Source organism: Pelophylax lessonae (genome assembly GCF_965119305.1).
Source record: "Pelophylax lessonae genome assembly, chromosome: 2".
Lineage (NCBI taxonomy): Eukaryota > Metazoa > Chordata > Amphibia > Anura > Ranidae > Pelophylax > Pelophylax lessonae.
The window spans coordinates 132,061,134-132,080,823 of record NC_138769.1 but is presented as its reverse complement, the minus strand read 5'-3'; the positions used below and the strand labels follow the sequence as shown (position 1 = coordinate 132,080,823).

At 45.6% G+C, this 19,690-nt stretch overlaps 1 protein-coding gene across 1 annotated transcript in view; it reads left to right on the top strand.

The window, feature by feature from the left end:
- Window positions 1-726: 726 nt before the first annotated feature.
- The window catches only part of LRRC75A (leucine rich repeat containing 75A), a 524,863-nt gene continuing 505,899 nt past the window's right edge, over window positions 727-19,690 (top strand). The window contains exons 1-2 of the mRNA XM_082246071.1: window positions 727-747; window positions 1,028-1,406. Coding sequence (XP_082102197.1) covers window positions 1,134-1,406 — 273 coding nt within the window. The 5' untranslated portion in view covers window positions 727-747; window positions 1,028-1,133. The remainder of the gene's footprint in view (window positions 748-1,027; window positions 1,407-19,690) is intronic.

The window sequence follows — 19,690 nt, the reverse complement described above, 5'->3', positions numbered from 1 at the left end:
AAAGGCTGTGAATACGTGACATTGCCCTTAGGACTGGCCTGTCTGTGATGCGACACTTGGGTTTAGGCTGCCTGTGATTGGTTCGGTGTGTAGGGGGATCGATGGAGGAGAAGGAGGGGGGGGGGTTGCTGAGTGCCAGGGGCTCCCCGATCCATCAGGCGGCTGGACTGGGGCTTTTCCTGGCACACGCCCAGCACACCTCCAGCCAGCATCCGACTGGCCGGCTGCACACACAGGTCCCGCCCCCTCTGTGACAGGCGACTCCGCCCCCCGCCTGTGTGTATGGGAAGCGATGCTGGAGAGGATTAGACACCCCGCTAGTACCTGCCGCCCGCTCCCCGCCTAGGGACATCCCCAGCCCCGCCAGGAGGCGCCGCTCTCCCCGGACACCCGTCCTGCACCGTCCCCTCCTCTTCTCTCCTCTCCAGCCTGTCATTAGCAGTCTTTATAGGGACATGCAACAGTTCTCAGGCTCGGAGCCCCGGCGGCGGCGGCTGATGTGTGTCCGCGGATGGAAAGTTGTGTAGCCGGAGGGGGGAGAGCCGTGTTTCCTCTACAGATCGGAACACAGTGATCGGTGATCGGCACACAGTGATCTGTACACAGTGATCGGAGATCGGCACACAGTGATCGGTGATCGGCACACAGTGATCTGTACACAGTGATCGGAGATCGGCACACAGTGATCGGTGATCGGCACACAGTGATCGGTGATCGGCACACAGTGATCTGTACACAGTGATCGGCACACAGTGATCTGTACACAGTGATCGGTGATTGGCACACAGTGATCGGTGATTGGCACACAGTGATCGGTGATCAGCACACAGTGATCGGTGATCGGCACACAGTGATCGGTGATCGGCACACAGTGATCGGTGATCGGCACACAGTGATCGGTGATCAGCACACAGTGATCGGTGATCGGCACACAGTGATCTGTACACAGTGATCGGTGATCGGCACACAGTGATCGGTGATCGGCACACAGTGATCGGTGATCGGCACACAGTGATCGGTGATCGGCCCGGGGGATCCCGAGTGACTTTGTGCCTGCTGACCTGTTGAATGTGGATCCCCCGCCTCTCCGGGACCATCGCGGATGTATCTCCTGGGGGGTCTCTCACACCACCATGGGCACCAAGCAGAGCAAGGTGTGCCAGGCTTCCAGTGCTGGGGGGGACAGCCCTCAGCACCCCCCGGGGGCCCGGAGGAGCGGCCCTGCCAGGGACAGAGGGGACTTCTGGGCAGCTTTCGGGGTGAAGTCCGGGGATAAATTTGGGAAGAACCCTTCGGGGGGTCAGGCCCCTTATCACCGGAGGATCAGGATGATTCAGGACATGATGGGGATGCTGAGACAGGGGAGACAGGAGGAGGCCACCGAGGAGCTACGACACCTGAGACAGGTAAGTGCCCCCAGGGGGGGAAACATGTCATAGGGGGATGGGAAACCCCAAATGTAAACCCTTATTACAATGCAGCCTGACAATTCTTACATGTGACGTCTGCATCAGTTTTCTGTGTTTTTCATCTGAAGATCCAGCCAGTAATCCTGACCATACACTATAGGAAGAATCGTTCAGAAATCTGTCATTTGGACAGTTCATTTGTTTTCCGGGCAGTTAATGGGCAAAAACCAGTAATCGTGTCTGGTGTTTTTGAGCCAAAAAAACAAAGAAAAACAATAAATTGAAAGGTTAAAGCAGAGTCCCGCCTTAAAGAGGAGCTTTTGCTTATATGCCCCCCCCCCCCCCTTCCAGTGGCACGTTTGGCACCTTTCAGGGGCGAGGAGGGAACGGGTAGCTGTTTTTGCAGGTTCCCCTTCCCCACTTCGGGGAGACAGCACCGCGGTACCATCCCTGTTTAGGATCACAGGTCTTTGTGTTGATTCCATAACCCTATCCCAATCACAGCTAGAAAGCACCCCCTAAGCTCACACTTAACCTTTTGATCACCCATGGGTCAACCCCTTCCATGCCATTGTCATTATTACAGTAACAGTGCATATTTTTAGCACTGATTAATGTAGTAATGTCACTGGTCCCTCCAAAAGTGTCAAAAATGTCAGTTAGGGGTCCGATCTGTCCGCCGCAATGTCCAAGTCGCCCTAAAAATCACTGATCGCCGCCATTACTAGTAAAAAAATAAATAAATAAAAATGACATAAATCTTTCCCCTAGTTTGTAGTCGTGATAACTTTTTGCGCAAACCAATCAATATACACTTATTGGGATTCTTTTACCTAAAGTATGTAGTAGCATACAAATTGGCCTAAAATGATGAAAAAATTTGATTTTTTAATCATTTTTTTGGGGGAATGTTTTATAGCAAAAAGTGAAAAATATAGTTTTTTTTTTTTTTTTTTTTCAGAATTGTCGCTCTTTTTTTGTTTATAGCACAAAAAATAAAAATCACACAGGTGATCAAATACCACCAAAAGAAAGCTCTATTTTTGGGGAAAAAAATACATTAATTTTATTTGGATACAGCTTTGCACAACCGCGCAATTTTTTCCGTTAAAGTAACGCAGTGCCGAATCGCAAAAAATGGCCTGGTCATTTGGGGGTAAATCTTCTGGTCTCAAAGTGGTTAAAAGTCCGCAGCTACAGTATTTGCAGCTGCTGGCTTTTCATTTTTCGATGGGGAGCGGAACTCCTCTTTAATGTGTTTCTCCCTGTACTGTGTGCACTGGGCATATGTGACAAAAAACGGGTTCATTTATGTCCTTTGAATGATTTACCGATAAAAATTCGGTCATTGCATGATGGCAAAATCATTCGCTCTCACGCCCAAGTGTTCATTATTTGAAAATTGAGTTTGAACGATTTTTCGGATAGTGTATGGCCAGCATTAGTCTACTGATTTTCAAAAGAACAAGATCTCTTCCAGATGTATCCCTTACAGTGACAAGACAAATCATTTACCACTGGCAGGGGTGCTTACAATGACCTGTGCTCCTTCATCCGGAGTGGAGGCACTTTACTACAGGAGGGGTGTTACTGGCTGAATCACCATGAAAAAAAAAGAAAACGAATGCCGCCACCCCATTGATCATTGGTAAGCTGCATTTTTGAGTTTAATTTCGCTTTAAAGCCAGACTTTAGGGAAACCGTATTGCGATCCTGATTGCGATCTTTGAATGATCATGCGGCTCTACTGTACAGTACTGTAAGCGGGTTGCTTGCACTACACCTTGTCCATATTCTTTTCCACTGAATATTAGGCACTCTGTGATTGGACGAGGGGAGACTGTGACCTTCGCCAGAACCTCATCCTTTCACAGAACATCTTGTGTTTAGTGAAAGGAATACAAGACCTTTTGTGAATGGGGGAGGTGGAAGATGAGCAACCAGTTATCCAAGTTCTACTCTAGCTCGAAAATGTAATCCTCAGCGCTGGATGTACTTTACAGGCTGAATAAAAGTAAGCGTTTTCTAAGCTACCCCTGGGGCAGGCATCAGTAGAGGTAGTTTGTATTGTACATAGTTAATACATATAAAATAGCTTTCCGTTTAAGTCGGATAAATACATTCCAGGTCCATCTAAATTAAAAATGTTCAATGTCTTTCCAAAGCATCCACAGCCTGAGTAGAAAAGCCTGGACCCTGCCAATAGCTGCATAGAAGGACTGTTTGCTCTTTGTGTGAAAGCAGTGGTCTCTCTGCAGAGGTCCGCCATACCCCTACCGAGTCAAATCAGCTCATCAATCAACTAAGATCATTCTTCCCGCTGATTGGAGAGCATATGTGTGTCTGACCTCTACAGAGAGATCACTGTTTCCACACACAGAGCAAGGATCCCGTTCTGCTGGCAGGGGACAGGCTTTTCTACTCAGGCTGGTGCTGCTTTCTAAAGAAAACAAACAGTAAGTGCCGGTTCACATTTCTGCAATCACAGAAATCGCATGTAATTCGGAGCGCACTGCTCCTAAAATCACATGCGATCTCTGTGCGGTGCGCTGTATGGCTGAATTCGCACCGCAATCGCACCTAACTCGCACATGACCCTTTTTTGGTCCGCAGCAGAATCGTATCACATGTTGGTTCACACTAGTGCGATCCGATTCTGTGCGAACTTGCAGGCGATCTTATCTGGGGGTGTCGTTAACTTTTAATTGACACCCCCTAGCGTATCGCATATGGCAGTGTGAACTGCCAGGGGTGCGGATGCGATGCGGGAACACGCTGCATATTCACAGCGTTCCCGCATCGCACAAATGTGAACCGGCACTAAGGCTTTTGAACACCTTACGGGGAGATTTAACAAGGCAATTCTGGGTTTGTGTATGTTGTTGGAAGCCTTGCAACATTTCTTTTTTTTTTTTTTCTGCTACGTACAACAAATTTAAGTTATTTGTGATCCTTTAAGGCTCCATGTACACGGGAGGTTAGAAAAAACGTGCTGCAAGGCTAGTTCTGACACCGGGAAAAAGCAGCTGTTAAACGTGCTTTCAGTAGCTTTTTCCATTTGCGTTATTGCACGTTTGGCCACGTTGCTTTCAGCAGCGTTTTTTCTGCCTCCATTCAAAATCAATGGTTCCCTATGGGAGCCTATTGATTTGAATGGAAGTCGCACCGCAAGTCGGATCAGGATGATCCGACTTGCGGTGCGACGTGCGCTGTGAGAATCTTGAGGGGGAATTCCACGCAAAAAATGGGGAAAAAAACCTACGTGGGGGTCCCCCCCCCCAGGTTCCAAACCAGGCCCTTCGGGTCCGGTATGCAATTTGAGGGTAGCCCCACGCCGAAAAAACGGAGTGGGGTCCCCCCCAAAATCCATACCAGACCCTTATCCGAGCATGCAGCCTGACAGGCCAGGAAAGGGGAGGGGACGAGCGAGCGGCCCCACCCCCCTGGACCATACCAGGCCACATGCCCTCAACATGGGGGGGGGGGGTGTTGGTGCTTTGGGGCAGGGGGAGCTCTGCACCCCCCCACCTCAAAGCACCTTGCCCCCATGTTGATGAGGACAAGGGCCTCATCCCCACAACCCTGGCTGGTGGTTGTGGGGGTCTGCGGGCAGGGGGCTCATCGGAATCTGGAAGCCCCCTTTAACAAGGGTGGCCCCCCAGATCCCGGACCCCCTCCCTATGTGAATGGGTATGGGGTACACTGTACCCCTACTCATTCACCACATAAAAGGCAGTGTATGGAAATAACGACAGGAGACGTTTTGGAAAGTTTATTAAAAATCTTCATCCAGTCTTCTCCGCTCCGGTCTTCTCCCTCTCCGGTCTTCTTGTCTTCTGCTCTTTTGCTGTCCGCTCTTCTGCTGTCCAATCTTCTGCTCTTTTGCTGTCCGCTCTTCTGGTCTTCTTCTTCTTCCTCTGGTCCTCCTCCGACGATGTCTCCGGCGATTATTCCGGTCTCTGCAGCTTGTTATATAGCCATTGTGGGCGTGGCCTCCCGGTGACGTCACCGGGAGACCCCGTCCCCTTATGTCACAGATGACGTCATCTGTGACATAAGGGGGCGGGGCCTTCCGGTGATGTCACCAGGAGGCCATGCCCACAATGGCTATATAACAAGCTGCAGAGACCAGAGACCGGCATAATCGCCGGAGACATCGTCGGAGGAGGACCGGAGGAAGAAGAAGAAGACCAGAAGAGTGGACAGCAAAAGAGCAGAAGAGCGGAGAGGAGAAGACCGGAGCGGAGAAGACCAGATGAAGATGTTTAATAAAATTTCCAAAACGTCTCCTGTCATTATTTACATACACTGCCTTTTATGGGGTGAATGGGTAGGGGTACAGTGTACCCCATACCCATTCACATAGGGAGGGGGTCCGGGATCTGGGGGGCCACCCTTGTTCAAGGGGGCTTCCAGATTCCGATGAGCCCCCTGCCCGCAGAACCCCACAACCACCGGCCAGGGTTGTAGGGATGAGGCCCTTGCCCCCATCAACATGGGGGCAAGGTGCTTTGAGGTGGGGGGTGCAGAGCTCCCCCTGCCCCAAAGCACCAACACCCCCCCATGTTGAGGGCATGTGGCCTGGTATGGTCCAGGGGGGGTGGGGCCGCTCGCTCATCCCCTCCCCTTTCCTGGCCTGCCGGGCTGCATGCTCGGATAAGGGTCTGGTATGGATTTTGGGAGGACCCCACATTTTTTTCGGCGTGGGGCTACCCTCAAATTCCATACCAGATCGGAAGGGCCTGGTTTGGAACCTGGGGGGGACCCCCACGCCGTTTTTTTTCCCATTTTTTGGCGTGGAGTCCCCCCTCAAGATTCTCACAGGGCAAGTCACGCCGCAAGTCGGATCATCCTGATCCGACTTGCGGTGCGACTTTCATTCAAATCAATAGGCTCCCATAGGGATCCATTGATTTTGAATGGAAGCAAAAAAACGTAGAATGTGGCTGAACGTATGTTCATCACGTTCGGTCATGTTTGGCCGCGTTTCTGCGTTTCAAACGCCGGGAAACACACGTTCGAACGCAAATAATTGCGTTCCAAAAAACGTCCCTGAACTCAACTGCCTGCAAATGACTGTGAACGACCCTGTGTACATGGACAGATAAGATAAAATGTAGATGGGTTCAGGGGCTTCTAAAAAAAAATGCCCAACTGCTCCTAAACGGCCATTTCCAGCGTCCCGTGTACATGGAGCCTTACTGTGATAAACTCCTATAGAAATACTGCTATATTAGTGATAAGGAAAGAGACCTCTTCCATGTTGGAGTTCATTGTTTGACTGTGACGCATGTATTATAGTGGCAACATTTGTCTTTATGTTCATCTAGGATATTTCTATCACACTTTTTTTTTTTTTTTGTAAAAGAGTTGCGACAGATTCAAATGCACCTTACTGAAATGTAATTTCATATTTCATCGTCCCTGCTCTCCACCTTCTCCAATCAGAGAACATCTTGTGCTTATTGGAAAAAAATACAAGGCATTCTGGCGGAGGTGCCAAGTGAACGACCCTCTGTGACCAGTTTTAAGAAGTGCTGGAGCACCCCCCCCCCCCCCCCCGTAGATTGTGGCTATCACTGTAGGTAGTGTGGTGAGCACCAGCGTCCAACTCTGCATATAAGTTTTGGATAATTAACCACTTTAAGACAGGAAGATTTTGCTGCTTAAAGCGGAGTTCCACCCTGGGAAAGTTTTTTTTTTTTTTTTTTTTTTTTTAATAAAAATACCCCCCGGACAGTCAGGGCTAGTACATTCCACAATGGATAGCCTCTGATCTGTCCCGGGTTGCACTTACTTTTTAGAAGAAATACTTACCTTGAAAATGTCTTGTCCAACGCTGCCATCTCAGGTGTGGGCAGCTTGAAGCCAGCGCGATCCTCTTCTGTGTCCTCTTCCGTCTTCTTCGGTCCCACGATGCACTGCACCGGCCCCGCTGCTTGCGGTGCCGCAGCGTCATCCCTGCACAGCTTCTGGGCATGCCTCGTCTTGTCCAGCGCTGCCATCTCAGGTACAGACACCTCGTCTGTTGGGGGAGCCTCGTCGTACCCGGAAGTGGGGAACATGGCATGCGGTTTAACTGTGGGCCCAGAACGAGGCAGCGTGCGTTACCGCTTGACGCGTTTCGTCATAGAAATGACATAATCGGAAGTGTGTATACGTAATTCTGCTGTTCTGGGTAGGGGGAGTGCCACTTCTGCTGTGATTAATCACATCAGAAGTCGATCAGCGGGTGCCAGCCAATGGATGACCACTGGCACCCACTGATCATCGAGGAGACCTATGTAAACAAGGCGGAGCTCTGTCCTGTCAGCGGGGATGTGCTGGATTTTGTTTCCCTGCAAAGCAGGCAATAAAAACCAGCACATCTCTTAATGAAAGCACCTCACAGTTCACACACAAACACTGGTTAGGCACACAGTTAACCCTTCAATCACCCTAGATCAGTGGTTCTCAACTCCGTTCCTCGGGGCCCACTAACAGGCCAGGTTTTCAAGATAACTGAAATACATCCCAGGTGATATAATTTCTGCTCTAGTCTGCATCCCCCAAAGGTAATACTTAAAATCTGGCCTGTTAGTGGGTCCTGAGGACTGGGGTTGAGAACCACTGCCCTAATGTTTAACCCCTTCCCAGCCAGTGTCATTAGTACAGTGACAGTGCATATTTTAAGCACTGATCACTGGTTCCCACAAAGTGACAGAAGTGTCATATTGTCTGGTGCATTATCGCAGTCCGGCTATAACTCGTTGGTTGCCGCCATTATTAGTATAAAAATAAATAAATAGTTCCAGTATATATCCCATAGTTTTATAGACATTTGTGCAAACCAATCTATATATATATATATATATATATATATATATATATATATATATATATATATATATATATATACTTATTGGGATTTTTTTTTTCTAAATATATAGCAGAATACATATTGGCCTAAATTTATGAAGAAATTTGACGTTTTTAAATGTTTTTATTGGATATGTTTTATAGCAGAAAGTAAAAAAAAATATTGTGTGTATTTTTTTTTTTCCCAAAATTTTTGGCCTTTTTTTGTTTATAGTGCAAACAATAAAAAACCCAGTGGTGATCAAATTTTATTTATATAAGTACAGCGTTGCATGACCGGGCAATTGTCAGTTAACCGCTTGCCGTACAGCCGCTGTAGTTTTACTGCGGCAGGTCAGCTCTGTCCCGGGACTGCTTGCGGAGGGCGCGTGCGTGCTGCCGGAGGGTAAGTGGGTCGGGCGGCCGCAATTGCTCCTCGTGGAGATAGAACGGAGGTCTGCCATTGTAAACACTGCAGACCGCTGTTCTGTCAGTTATCAACACAGGGATCCTGTGTTCCTCCTTTTTAGGAACACAGGTCTCTGTGTTCATGCAGAAAGCCCACCTCCCCCCCCCACAGTTAGAAAGCGCCCCCTAGGGACACAGTTAACCCTTTGATCGCCCCTGGTGTTAACCCCTTCCCTGCCAGTGTCATTAGTACAGTAACAGTGCATATTTGCATATTTTTGGCACTGATTACTGTAGTAATGTCACTGGTCCCCCCAAAAGTGTCAAAAACGTTAGGTGTCCGATCTGTCCAGCACAATGTCGCAGTCTCGCTAAAAATCGCTGATTGCCACCATTACTAGTAAAAAATATATAAAAATGACAAATCTTTCCTCTAGTTTGTAGACGCGATAACTTTTGCGCAAACCAATCAATATACACTTGTTGGGATTTTGTTTTACCAAAAATATGAAGCGGAATACAAATGAGCCTAAAATGATGAAAAAAATTTGATTTCTAATTTTTTTTTTTTTTTTTTTATTGGAAATGTTATATAGCAAAAAGTAAAAAAAAAAAAAATTTTTATTTTCTTCAGAATTGTCGCTATTTTTTTTGTTTATAGCGCAAAAAAAAATTGAACAGGTGATCAAATGCCACCAAAAGAAAGCTCTATTTGTGGGAAAAAAGGACATCAATATTTTTTTGGGGTGCAGTATTGAGGAAGGAACGCAGTGCCGTATCGGGGGGGGGGGGGGGGGGGAAAGGCCTGGTCATTAGGGGGGTAAATCCTTCCGGTCCAGAAGTGGTTAAAGTAACAATGCTTTTATAATCGCATGTATTAATCATTTTGCGCAGCACTTATACATATTATCTTTGGATAATTTGGATGTTTTTGATCGCATTAATACATTGGTAATATTGTATTACGCAAGCACTTTATCACGGATTCATATAGATCATTTATTAGATTGTTGATATTTTATTATTATTTTGTGCAGCACTTTTTACATTTATTATTGGTTAAAGTATCGTAGTGCCGTATAGCAAAAAAAAAAAAAAAAATTGGTCTGGTCATGAAGGGGGGTAAATCTTCCAGAGGGCAAGTGGTTATAGGAGACAGTGACACCATAGTTCAGTTTAGGTCAGATCTCCCCATTTCTCTCAATGTGATGATTAGCACTCTGTACCGTCATGGGAGGGCTCATCGTGTGCAGTAATATACAGAGTATGGCTTTCTCAAAGGAGGGCTATAGGGCGGATGTGTTACAGGAAAGGTTAAATGAGGCAAATCACCATACATCATATTAAATGATTCATTTCAGCTATCTTCTCCTAAATGTAATCTAATATTCAGGACTCCGGGGTAGACAGATCATCAAGACCCATTCAGCATTCTGTTTGATGTGTTGGAGGTGTTTATGATTTTTTGATGTGATTTTCTTGTGAACTTGGTGCAGCTCTCATGTAAATCCCCCAAAACATTGACGCTTGCTGAAAATGTGAGCAGTGATGGGGGAAGCCCAGGGAGGGCTGCAGGAGAGGCTGGAGGAATGATGTCACTGCAGGAATCCCCACCATATGACGCAGCAAAAAAAATATCTGCAAGAGGCTGATCAGCAATCGCAGGGGCACCAGTTCTTTGCCGAAATAAAACCCAATCGCAGCATCAATGCAAGAAGAAAGCTTGCATCACTGAGCTGTAGGAATAATCATTATCATTATTATCGTTCTCATCATTGTCTTTTTCATTACTACTTCTTTAGTATACACTATATTACAAAAAGTATTGCGACGCCTGCCTTTACACGCATATGAACTTTAATGGCATCCCAGTCTTAGTCCTGTAGGGATCAATATTGAGTTGGCCCACCCTTTGTAGCTATGACAGCTTCAACTCTTCTGGGAAGGCTGTCCACAAGGTTTAGGAGTGTGTCTATGGGAATGTTTGATCATTCTTCCAGAAGCGCATTTGTGAGGTCAGGCACTGATGTTGGATGAGTAGGCCTGGCTCGCAGTCTCCGCTCAAATTAATCCCAAAGGTGTTCTATCGGGTTGAGGTCAGGACTCGGGATTTGTGAGGTCAGGCACTGATATGGATGAGAAGGCCTGGCTCGCAATCTCCACTTTAAATCATCATAAAGGTGTTCTATTGGGTTGAGGTCAGGACTTGGTGCAGGCCACTCAAGTTCCTCCACCCCAAACTCGCTCATCCATGTCTTTATGGACCTTGCTTTGTGCACTGGTGCGCAGTCATGTTGGAACAGGAAGGGGCCATCACGAAACTGTTACAACAAAGTTGGGAGTATGAAATTGTCCAAAATGTCTTGGTATGCGGACGTCTTACGAGTTCCCTTCACTGGAACTAAGGAGCCAAACCCAACCCCTGAGAAACAACCCCACACCATAATCCCCCCTCCACCAAATGATTTAGACCAGTGCACACAGTAATGTCCATAAAGACATGGATGAGGAAGTTTGGGGTGGAGGAACTTGACTGTCCTGACCTCAACCCAATAGAATATATTTGAAATGAATTAGAGTGGAGACTGCGAGCCAGGCCTTCTTGTCCACATTAGTGCCTGACCTCACAATTGCGTTTCTGGAAGAATGGTCAAACATTCCCATAGACGCACTCCTAAACCTTGTGGACAGCCTTCCCAGAAGAGTTGAAGCTGTTATAGCTGCAAAGGGTGGGCCAACTCAGTATTGAATTCTACAGACTAAGGCTCCATGTACACGGGACGTTGTTAAAAGTCCCTTTGAATGCTGGAATTTTTAGGACGTTTAGCGGGCGTTTGCGCTTAGAACCGTTCCTAGAGGTCAAAAAAATTATTCCCCTTTAAAATGGAAAAATGCGAACACTAAACGCGGGTCATCGCGTTCGCGATTTTGCCTTTGATACGCCGGGAAACACGCGTTCGAACGCAAATAATTGCATTTTAAAAAAAGTCCCTGAACGCAACTGCCTGCAAATGACTGTAAACGACCATGTGTACATGGACAGATAAGATAACATGGAGCTGCGTTTAGGGGCTTCTGAAAAAAACGCCCAACTGCTCCTAAACGGCCATTTCCAGCGTCCCGTGTACATGGAGCCTAAAACTGGGATGCCGTTAAAGTTCATGTGTGTGTGTAAAGGCAGGCACTCCAATACTTTTAGTAATATAGTATTATATATATATATTAATCCTAATTAATTTTTTTTTTTTTTTTTTTTTTTTTATGAACACTAGCAAAAGCATGCCTGTCTGTGCACATTAGGTATTGGGGGGACAAAGTGTGTAGCAAAATATTTGACACTTATAATGGAATAATATTGTAAGCTCAATTGTAAAGGAAAGGTATTTGGATCAGACAGGGGCTTGACAAACTTGCTTTGAATCTTGGAGCCAGCTAAAAAAGGAACATGTTCCCGAAGGTGAATTTATTATTTAACCCTTTCACAGCCAGAGCTGATTTTACGTTTTTTGTTTTTACACACGTTAAATTATTTTAGGCCTGAAGACAAACATGTCAGTACCTTTTTATATATTCAATAGGCGACGCTTTTAAATGCCCACTTTAAGTCATCAGTTTAGCCTTACGAAGGAGGCCGGTACTAGAATAATTGCACTCTTTCCGGCGTGCGCATCTGTGTAACATGTATCGCAATCAACGTTTATACGTGCGTATATGTGGGGGTGGCCTCAATTTTTATTTATTTTTTTTGGGGGGGGGTGGTGTTTATGTGCTTCAGTGTAACTTATATTTTTTACAATTAAAGTTTTTTTTTTTTTTTTTCTCCATCACATAGGGGACTTCTTGCTATGGGGGCAGAAGTGTGGACTCGCTGCCAAGCCGGGCTGTGTGCGTGTATAGACACACACGACCTGGCTAGGCCCTGCCTCCTGCTCTGTCCTCTCTGGCCCAGCACTGGATAGATACAGGACTCTGGTAAGCTGGTAAGTATGGGGCTTACAAAACAGCTAAGTTCCACAATGCTGAAAAGGACACATAAAGGGGTATCTATCCCAAACAAGGTAGGACATTCACAGTGGGATCACATGGGGAAAAAAACAGAACTATACGATACCCAATGTATAAAGAGTGGACAGGAAACTCCAACGCGTTTCAACAAATAGTCTTCTGGGGAAAACACGTCCTCTAAAACATCTCTGAAGCAAATATAAAAGAGATAATCCGTATACAAACATTTAGGATAATATAACATGCTAAAAGCACATAAGATACCACCCCGGCATATAATACTTAGATTGTACCAGTCGGACATGCAAAAATGTGTAAGCAAAGCACAAGGAAAACCCAGCTGTATGTCAAAGGCTCAAAGACGACACCTCACAGGCAAAGGCCAAAGTCCTCAGGTAACGCTCAAGGGATCGAATGATAAACAGGAGAATAAATCCAAAATGTAAAAATAATGTATAAATGTTAAGAAGGGGGAAAGAAAAGTATAAATAGTGATATTAAGATATTTTATTTATTTATTTTTTCCCTTAAATCAGTTTATTGTTGTGGTTTTAAAATATAAAATACACTCGAATGGATTGGTGTCTGTGGACCAGCTCTGAGTCTCACCAGCGGTCTCTATGGCCGTGCACTCGCCGCTCTGTGTGTTGAAGCCGGCGTGCGTTCCAAGCCTCAGACTCGTTGCCGCAACTGAAAACGGAAATTACGTCACCCAGGCTCACTAGTCCCTACGCGTTTCGCCATCATATGTGCTGTATCAGGAACTTTTGGATATTTGAAATAATTGCTGTTTCTCTATCGTTCATCGACGGAAGCAGTTCCGTATCTTCTTAGACCATTGGATTATGCTCCTCCAATCAGCAATAGGCACTAGGCAGGAAAAAGCTTTACCACACCTATGGGGGCTGTCCCTGCAGGCATAACCCCACAGACTCTGCTACAGCAGCCAGTTTGTTTCTGCCATTGGCTTCACTCTCCAGCATTCTGCCAGGGCAAGTCCTTCCTCCCGTTGTTTTGGACGGTGGTAACCACGGACACCAGCTTGTCGGGCTGGGGCGGGGTGCTGGGGAAGTTCTGTGCCCAGGGAACCTGGTCAGTAAAAGAGTCAAAACTACCGATAAATGTTTTGGAGCTCAGAGCAATAAAGCTTTGTCTGAGCCTCTGGACTGCAAGATTGTCTGGTTCAGATTCGTCTGCAAGATTGTCTGGTTCGGATTCTATTGGACAATCCCAGCCCTCTCTGCTGTGCATATCCCAGGTGTGGAGAACTGGCAAGCAAATTACCTGAGTCGTCAGGTATTGGATCACGGGGAGTGGTCCCTACACCAGGAGGTGTTTCATCTCCTGTGTGTCAGGTGGGGGACACCCGAGGTTGATCTGTTTGCTTCTCGCCTCAACAAGAAAGTGCAGAGGTTCACGGGCAGATCTTGAGATCCTCTGGCCAATGCCACAGATGCACTGGTGGCTCCTTGGGGTCGGTATCGGCTGATTTATGCCTTTTCCTCCTCTGAAACTTCTGTTGAGGCTTCTACGCAGAATAGAGGTGGAAGGGGTTCTCGACTAGAGCGTGCGAGATTTTTGTACTTGCCGTAAAATCCTTCTCTTTAAACTCAATCAACAAACGCAGCACCCGCTCCTCTGCTTCTGAGTGGGGTTTTTTGTCTTCTAAACACTGCTTGCAGCTAAACTGGCTGCTGTAGCAGAGTGTGTGGGGTTATGCCTGCAGGCACAGCCCCCATAGGCGTGGTAAAGTTTTTTCCTGCCTAGTGCCTATTCCTGATTGGAGGAGCATAACCCTATGGTTTAAGAAGATGTGGAGCTGCGTCTGTCGTTGAACTTCAGAGAAAAGGATTTTACGGTAAGTACAAAAATACATTTTTTTTTTTTGTCATTCATATATGTGTGATTTGAGTTTATATTGGAGATATATTGTTTAATTGTATAAGCATGTATGTTTGCACTTTTATGGGATACACAGTTAGTCATATTTTCTTTGTTTTCATTACATACTCCAATACTTTTAGCTGCAGAAAACCACAATGTTATTATTTTTTTTGCAGTGCCAGTGACACTTACTCAATATAGGTATAAAAACGACTTTTCCCAGTCCCCTAGACCCAAACAAGCATTTAACCCTTGCAGTGCAGGGGTGGCCCCACTGCAAAGGGAGGGTTTTTATCTTTTGCCGGAGATAGGCTTTATGATATAAAAATAGGATCTCCAAACTAAAATTTGATTGGTTGCTATGTGTTTATGCTCTCTGTATATTATTTCCCTGAATGTCCCAGGAGAAAAAGTATTAAGCAATTGCAAGAATCACTATACTGAGCCGATCCTTGTAAGTAATGTGCATGCCTTGCAGTAGTCCGGTCAGTGTGAGGTTTCCTAAAGCCTCATTTACGCTGGAGGTTGTGGAGCAGTAACAACCTGCATTTGGGCCCCTAATTTACCACTCCCTTTAAACTGCTAAGGCAGCAGATGGAGAGTGTACTAAATTAACCCTGTTGTCCTGTTCAGGGGGCAGCACCACTTGACCCATTCAACTGATTGTGCAGTCATGTGCAATGCATGTGGTTGTGGTGCATCAGTGCAAGCTTTAAAGGATAAAAATATCAAATGTTCACTGCCACCCCGGTCACACTGATCATGACATTTGAAATTGTGCTAATTTGCTTGAAGTCGCACAATTTCAAAGTAGCATTTCAGTGCTAGTTCAGGTGCCACTTGGAAGAAATATGCACAGATTTCTATGCAAGTCGCACCTGAGCTGGCAAAAGTAGTGTAAGAGCTACTTTCAAAATCGCTGCGACTCTGACTGAGTTGACCGCTTCCAATGTAGACAGTAGGGTGCGACTTGTCATGTGATTTGAAACCGGGGGCTAATTGTACGCAGATTGCTCCCCAGAAGGCACCACATGTGAATGAGCCCTAAGGGTGACAATGAATGCGTCGAACCATTGACTGCGCTTGGTATTGCTCACTGTGTTTTCTGAGCAGACACCACTTGTCCTTTTTACTTGGAAAATATGGAATGAGTATTCTTTGCATCCCTTTGGTGAGCACATTGTGATCCCTGCAGTGCCGTGCTGTTCATGATGGGAATGGAAGGAATCCTATTTTGTTTATAACACACAACTGTTTCTTATCTTATAGTCCCAATGGCGGATAGCATAAAAAAATACTTTACGCCCAACAGAAAGTGCTCATATGTGCTAATGGCATATCCTCGTGTTTTTTATTTTTTTATTGGGGGGTATGACAGGTTTTGAATACATAACTCTGGATGATTTACATATTGTGTGTCGCCTTGGGCTATTGATGTCATGGCTCTTTAAAACTGGAAGTATGTACCATGATACAGACAGGAAGATCACTGTTATTCTCATAGGATTGCTCAAGGATGTCGTTGTTGCGTAAGATGGAATTCTGCAGATTTTGTGTTTACCGCGCTGCCTGGTCAAATCCATCCTAAATATTTGGAAATGTACAGATGTCAACAGATGTGTACACTTCAAACCAAATTCATTTTTTTTTTAAGAGCTGAAAAGTATTTTTTCACATTTTATTTCTTAGTTGTGGCCTAAAGAACATACTATAATATATTTTTTTTTTTTTTAGCTAAGGCTCCTTTCACACAGGCTTTCCGATCAGGTCCACCTGAACTGAGAGGCGGACCTGATCGGATGCTCCATGCATCCCTATGGAGCAGCGGATGTCAGTGGTGACACCCGCTGCTATCCGATCTGATCCTGTCCGTAAAATCCAGACGGATGGAAACCCTATTTTCCATCCGTCTGGATGATCGGATCGGATGAAAACGGACAGGCGGTCCGTTATCATCTGATCTCCTCCCATAGAGTGGAGCGGGGATCTGATAGCTCCGTCTCGGCACAGTAAGCAGAGTCGGACCTTTCAAACGTCTGCTCGGTGGATCGATCCCCGCTGAGCAAAACTGAGTCCGCCGGGTGGAAACCCGTGTGAACGGACCCAAAGATAGAATATTATTCATTCACTCTTGGATGAAACTGGATGATTAAAGTGATACTAAAGTCAGTTTTTTTTTTTTTTTTGTTTAATAACAAACGTTCTACTTACCTTCCCTGTGTAATTGTTTTGAGCCCAGATCCTTCCCCTTCTCAGGCCCTCCTTTTAATGCTCCTGGTCCCTTCCTCTTGCTGAGTGCCCCCACAGCAAGCAGCTTGCTGTAGGGGCACCCGAGTCGAGTCGCTGCTCTGTGTGTCCATTCAGACATGGAGCCATATCCCCCCCCCTTTCTCTCCTCATTGGCTCGTGGATTTTGATTGACCACAGCGGGAGCCAATGGCTGTCTCAGCCAAGTCTCTCGTGCAACACTACTGGATAAGGGATGGGGCTCAGGTAAGTATTCGGGGGGCTGCTGAACACAGAAGGCTTTTTATCTTAATGCATTCTATTATGATTCTGCCTTTACAACCACTTTAAGGGCCGGTTCACACCTAAATTGCACAGGAACTTGGTCTGCGTTCCTGTGCAATGTCTGCGCATTCCTGTGTGGTGCAAGTTTTGAATGGGCTGCAAATTGCATCAGAACACACAAAAAGTAGTGCATACACTAATGAAAACAAAAATGCACCACACCAAATGGCATGGTACTGTGGTACCATGTGATTTGGTGTCTGCAAATGCATTGCTTTTGGGGTGTTAAGAATATATTGGTACCCTCAGCAGATCACAAAGGCAGTGTGTTTTATGTGAGGTGAGGGAAACCCACACCGAATGTGCCTTTTCCACGCCACCTTCTGTTGTGAACTGGCTCTACAGGAGAACTTGTTAGTACAACCATCGTGCTAAATCATTGTTCCTTAAGCACTTCAGCCCCGGAAGGTTTTTACCCCCCTTAATGACCAGGCCATTTTTTGCGATCCGGCACTGCTTACTTACTTTAACTGACATTTGCGCGGTTGTGCGACGCTGTGCCTAAATAAAATTGATGTCCTTTTTTTCCCCACAAACAGAGCTTTCTTTTGGTGGTCTTTGATCACCTCCTGAGGTTTTTATTTTTGGGCTATAAACAAAAAAATGTGCTAATTTTGAAAATATATATTTTTTACTTTCTGATATAAAACGCATCCAATAAAAAAAGTAACAAATCTAATTTCTTCATCAATTTAGGACAATATATATTCAGCTACATATTTTTGGTAAAAATCAGAATAAGCGTATATTGATTTGGTTTGTGCAAAAGTTATTGCGTCTATAAACTATGAGATATTTTTATGGCATTTTTATTTTTTTTTACTAGTAATGGCAGCAATCAGCAATTTTTAGCGGGACTGCGACATTGCAGTGGACAAATTGGACACCCAACTGACACTTTTGACCCTTTTTTTGGGAACCAGTTGAAAGGTTATACCCCTTGGTAGGTATATTTCTGCTGGCCAGCCTCCCTTCAACCTGTAAAGAATGTACGAACTCTCGGAAATAAGAACTCAAGACAGATATGATCTTTCAAGAGGAGTTCCGCCTGGAGAAAAAAAAAATTAAAAGTCAGCAGCTACATATACTGTAGCTGCTGACTTTTAAAAAAAAAAATAAATAAATATATAGATACTGAGGCTCCGTTCACATCTAGGCGTTTTGGGGCGTTTTTGGGGCGTTTTTCTGCTCTAGGATCAGCTCTCAAAACGCCCAACAAGACAAATCCTATTCATTTCAATGGCCCCTGTTCACATCTGAGCGTTTTGACGCTGTATACAAAACGCCCAACGCTCAAAAAAGTACATGAGCTTCTTTTTGGGCAGATTACAGGCGTTTTCCATTGATCTCTATTCAATCTAAAAACGCCTGCACAAAAATCGCGGTAAAATCGCGGTAAAAAACGCCGCAAAAATCGCGGTAAAAACGCGCGAAAAACGCTACGCTCAGGTGTGAATGTAGCCTTAACTGTCCAGGGAGCCTGCGATTGTCAGCACCCCAGACAATTTTCGCCACCCTGTCTGCCAGAGAAACCGGCAATGAAGCCTTTCGACTTCACAGCCTGTTCCCTAGTGTGCATGCGCAAAGCGCTGCGCATTCTCATAAGCTCGGCCATGAGAGAAGGAGGAGGACGGAACTTTCGGTAGACTGCACTGAGGCGATGTCTCCCAGAAGGGGGAAAGGGTACCTGTCAAAAACAGGTAGGCATCCCCCCCCCCCCCCCCGAAATGTGCCAAATGTGGCACTGGAGGGGGAAAGGAAGCAAAAGAACGCAAGTTCCACTTTTTGGTGGAACTCAGCTTTCAGCCTGTATTAAACGGCATGCAGGTCAGGACAGTTTATATACAGTTCATAAAGGGGATGTGACTTTCTTTTCTCAGACCAACTAAAAATATACATATAATATTTAAGCACAATGAACATAACGTATACATAGTAGCAACAGATGTATACATAACAGAAAAGCAAACTCACTAAAGAAACATCTCAGAATAGCAAAATACTGTGCGATCAGAAAATATTCTCGCAACTCAAACAATGGGAGGAAATTTACATCCTCAACAGCAAAAATGTCTAAGTTACAAAGAGAGATTTTCAGTAAAATTAAAAAGCATGACTATATGGCCCCATGCACACGGGACGTTTTTAACGCCGCTGTAAGCAGCGTCAGGCGTTTTCTTTTTGCAGCCTAAAAACGCCCCTCCATGTTATTCTATGGCCTCATGCACACTCAGACGTTTTTGAGCTGTAAGTGGCTTAGACGTTTTTAGGCTGCAACAAGAACCCACCACCTGCGCGTTCTGAGGACCAGCGTTACAGCGTTAAAAACGCCTGACGCTGCTAAAAGCTGAATAACTTTGCTATAACGTGGCTTAACGTGCGTTAAGCCACGTTATACGTTTTTTTTTCTTCCATTCAAAATCAATGGTTCCCTATGGGATCCTATTGATTTGAATGGAGGTCGCACCGCAACACCGCAAGTCGGATCCGACTTGCGGGGTGACTTGCGCTGTGGGAATCTTGAGGGGGAACGCCACGCCAAAATGGGAAAAAAACGGCGTGGGGTCCCCCCCAGG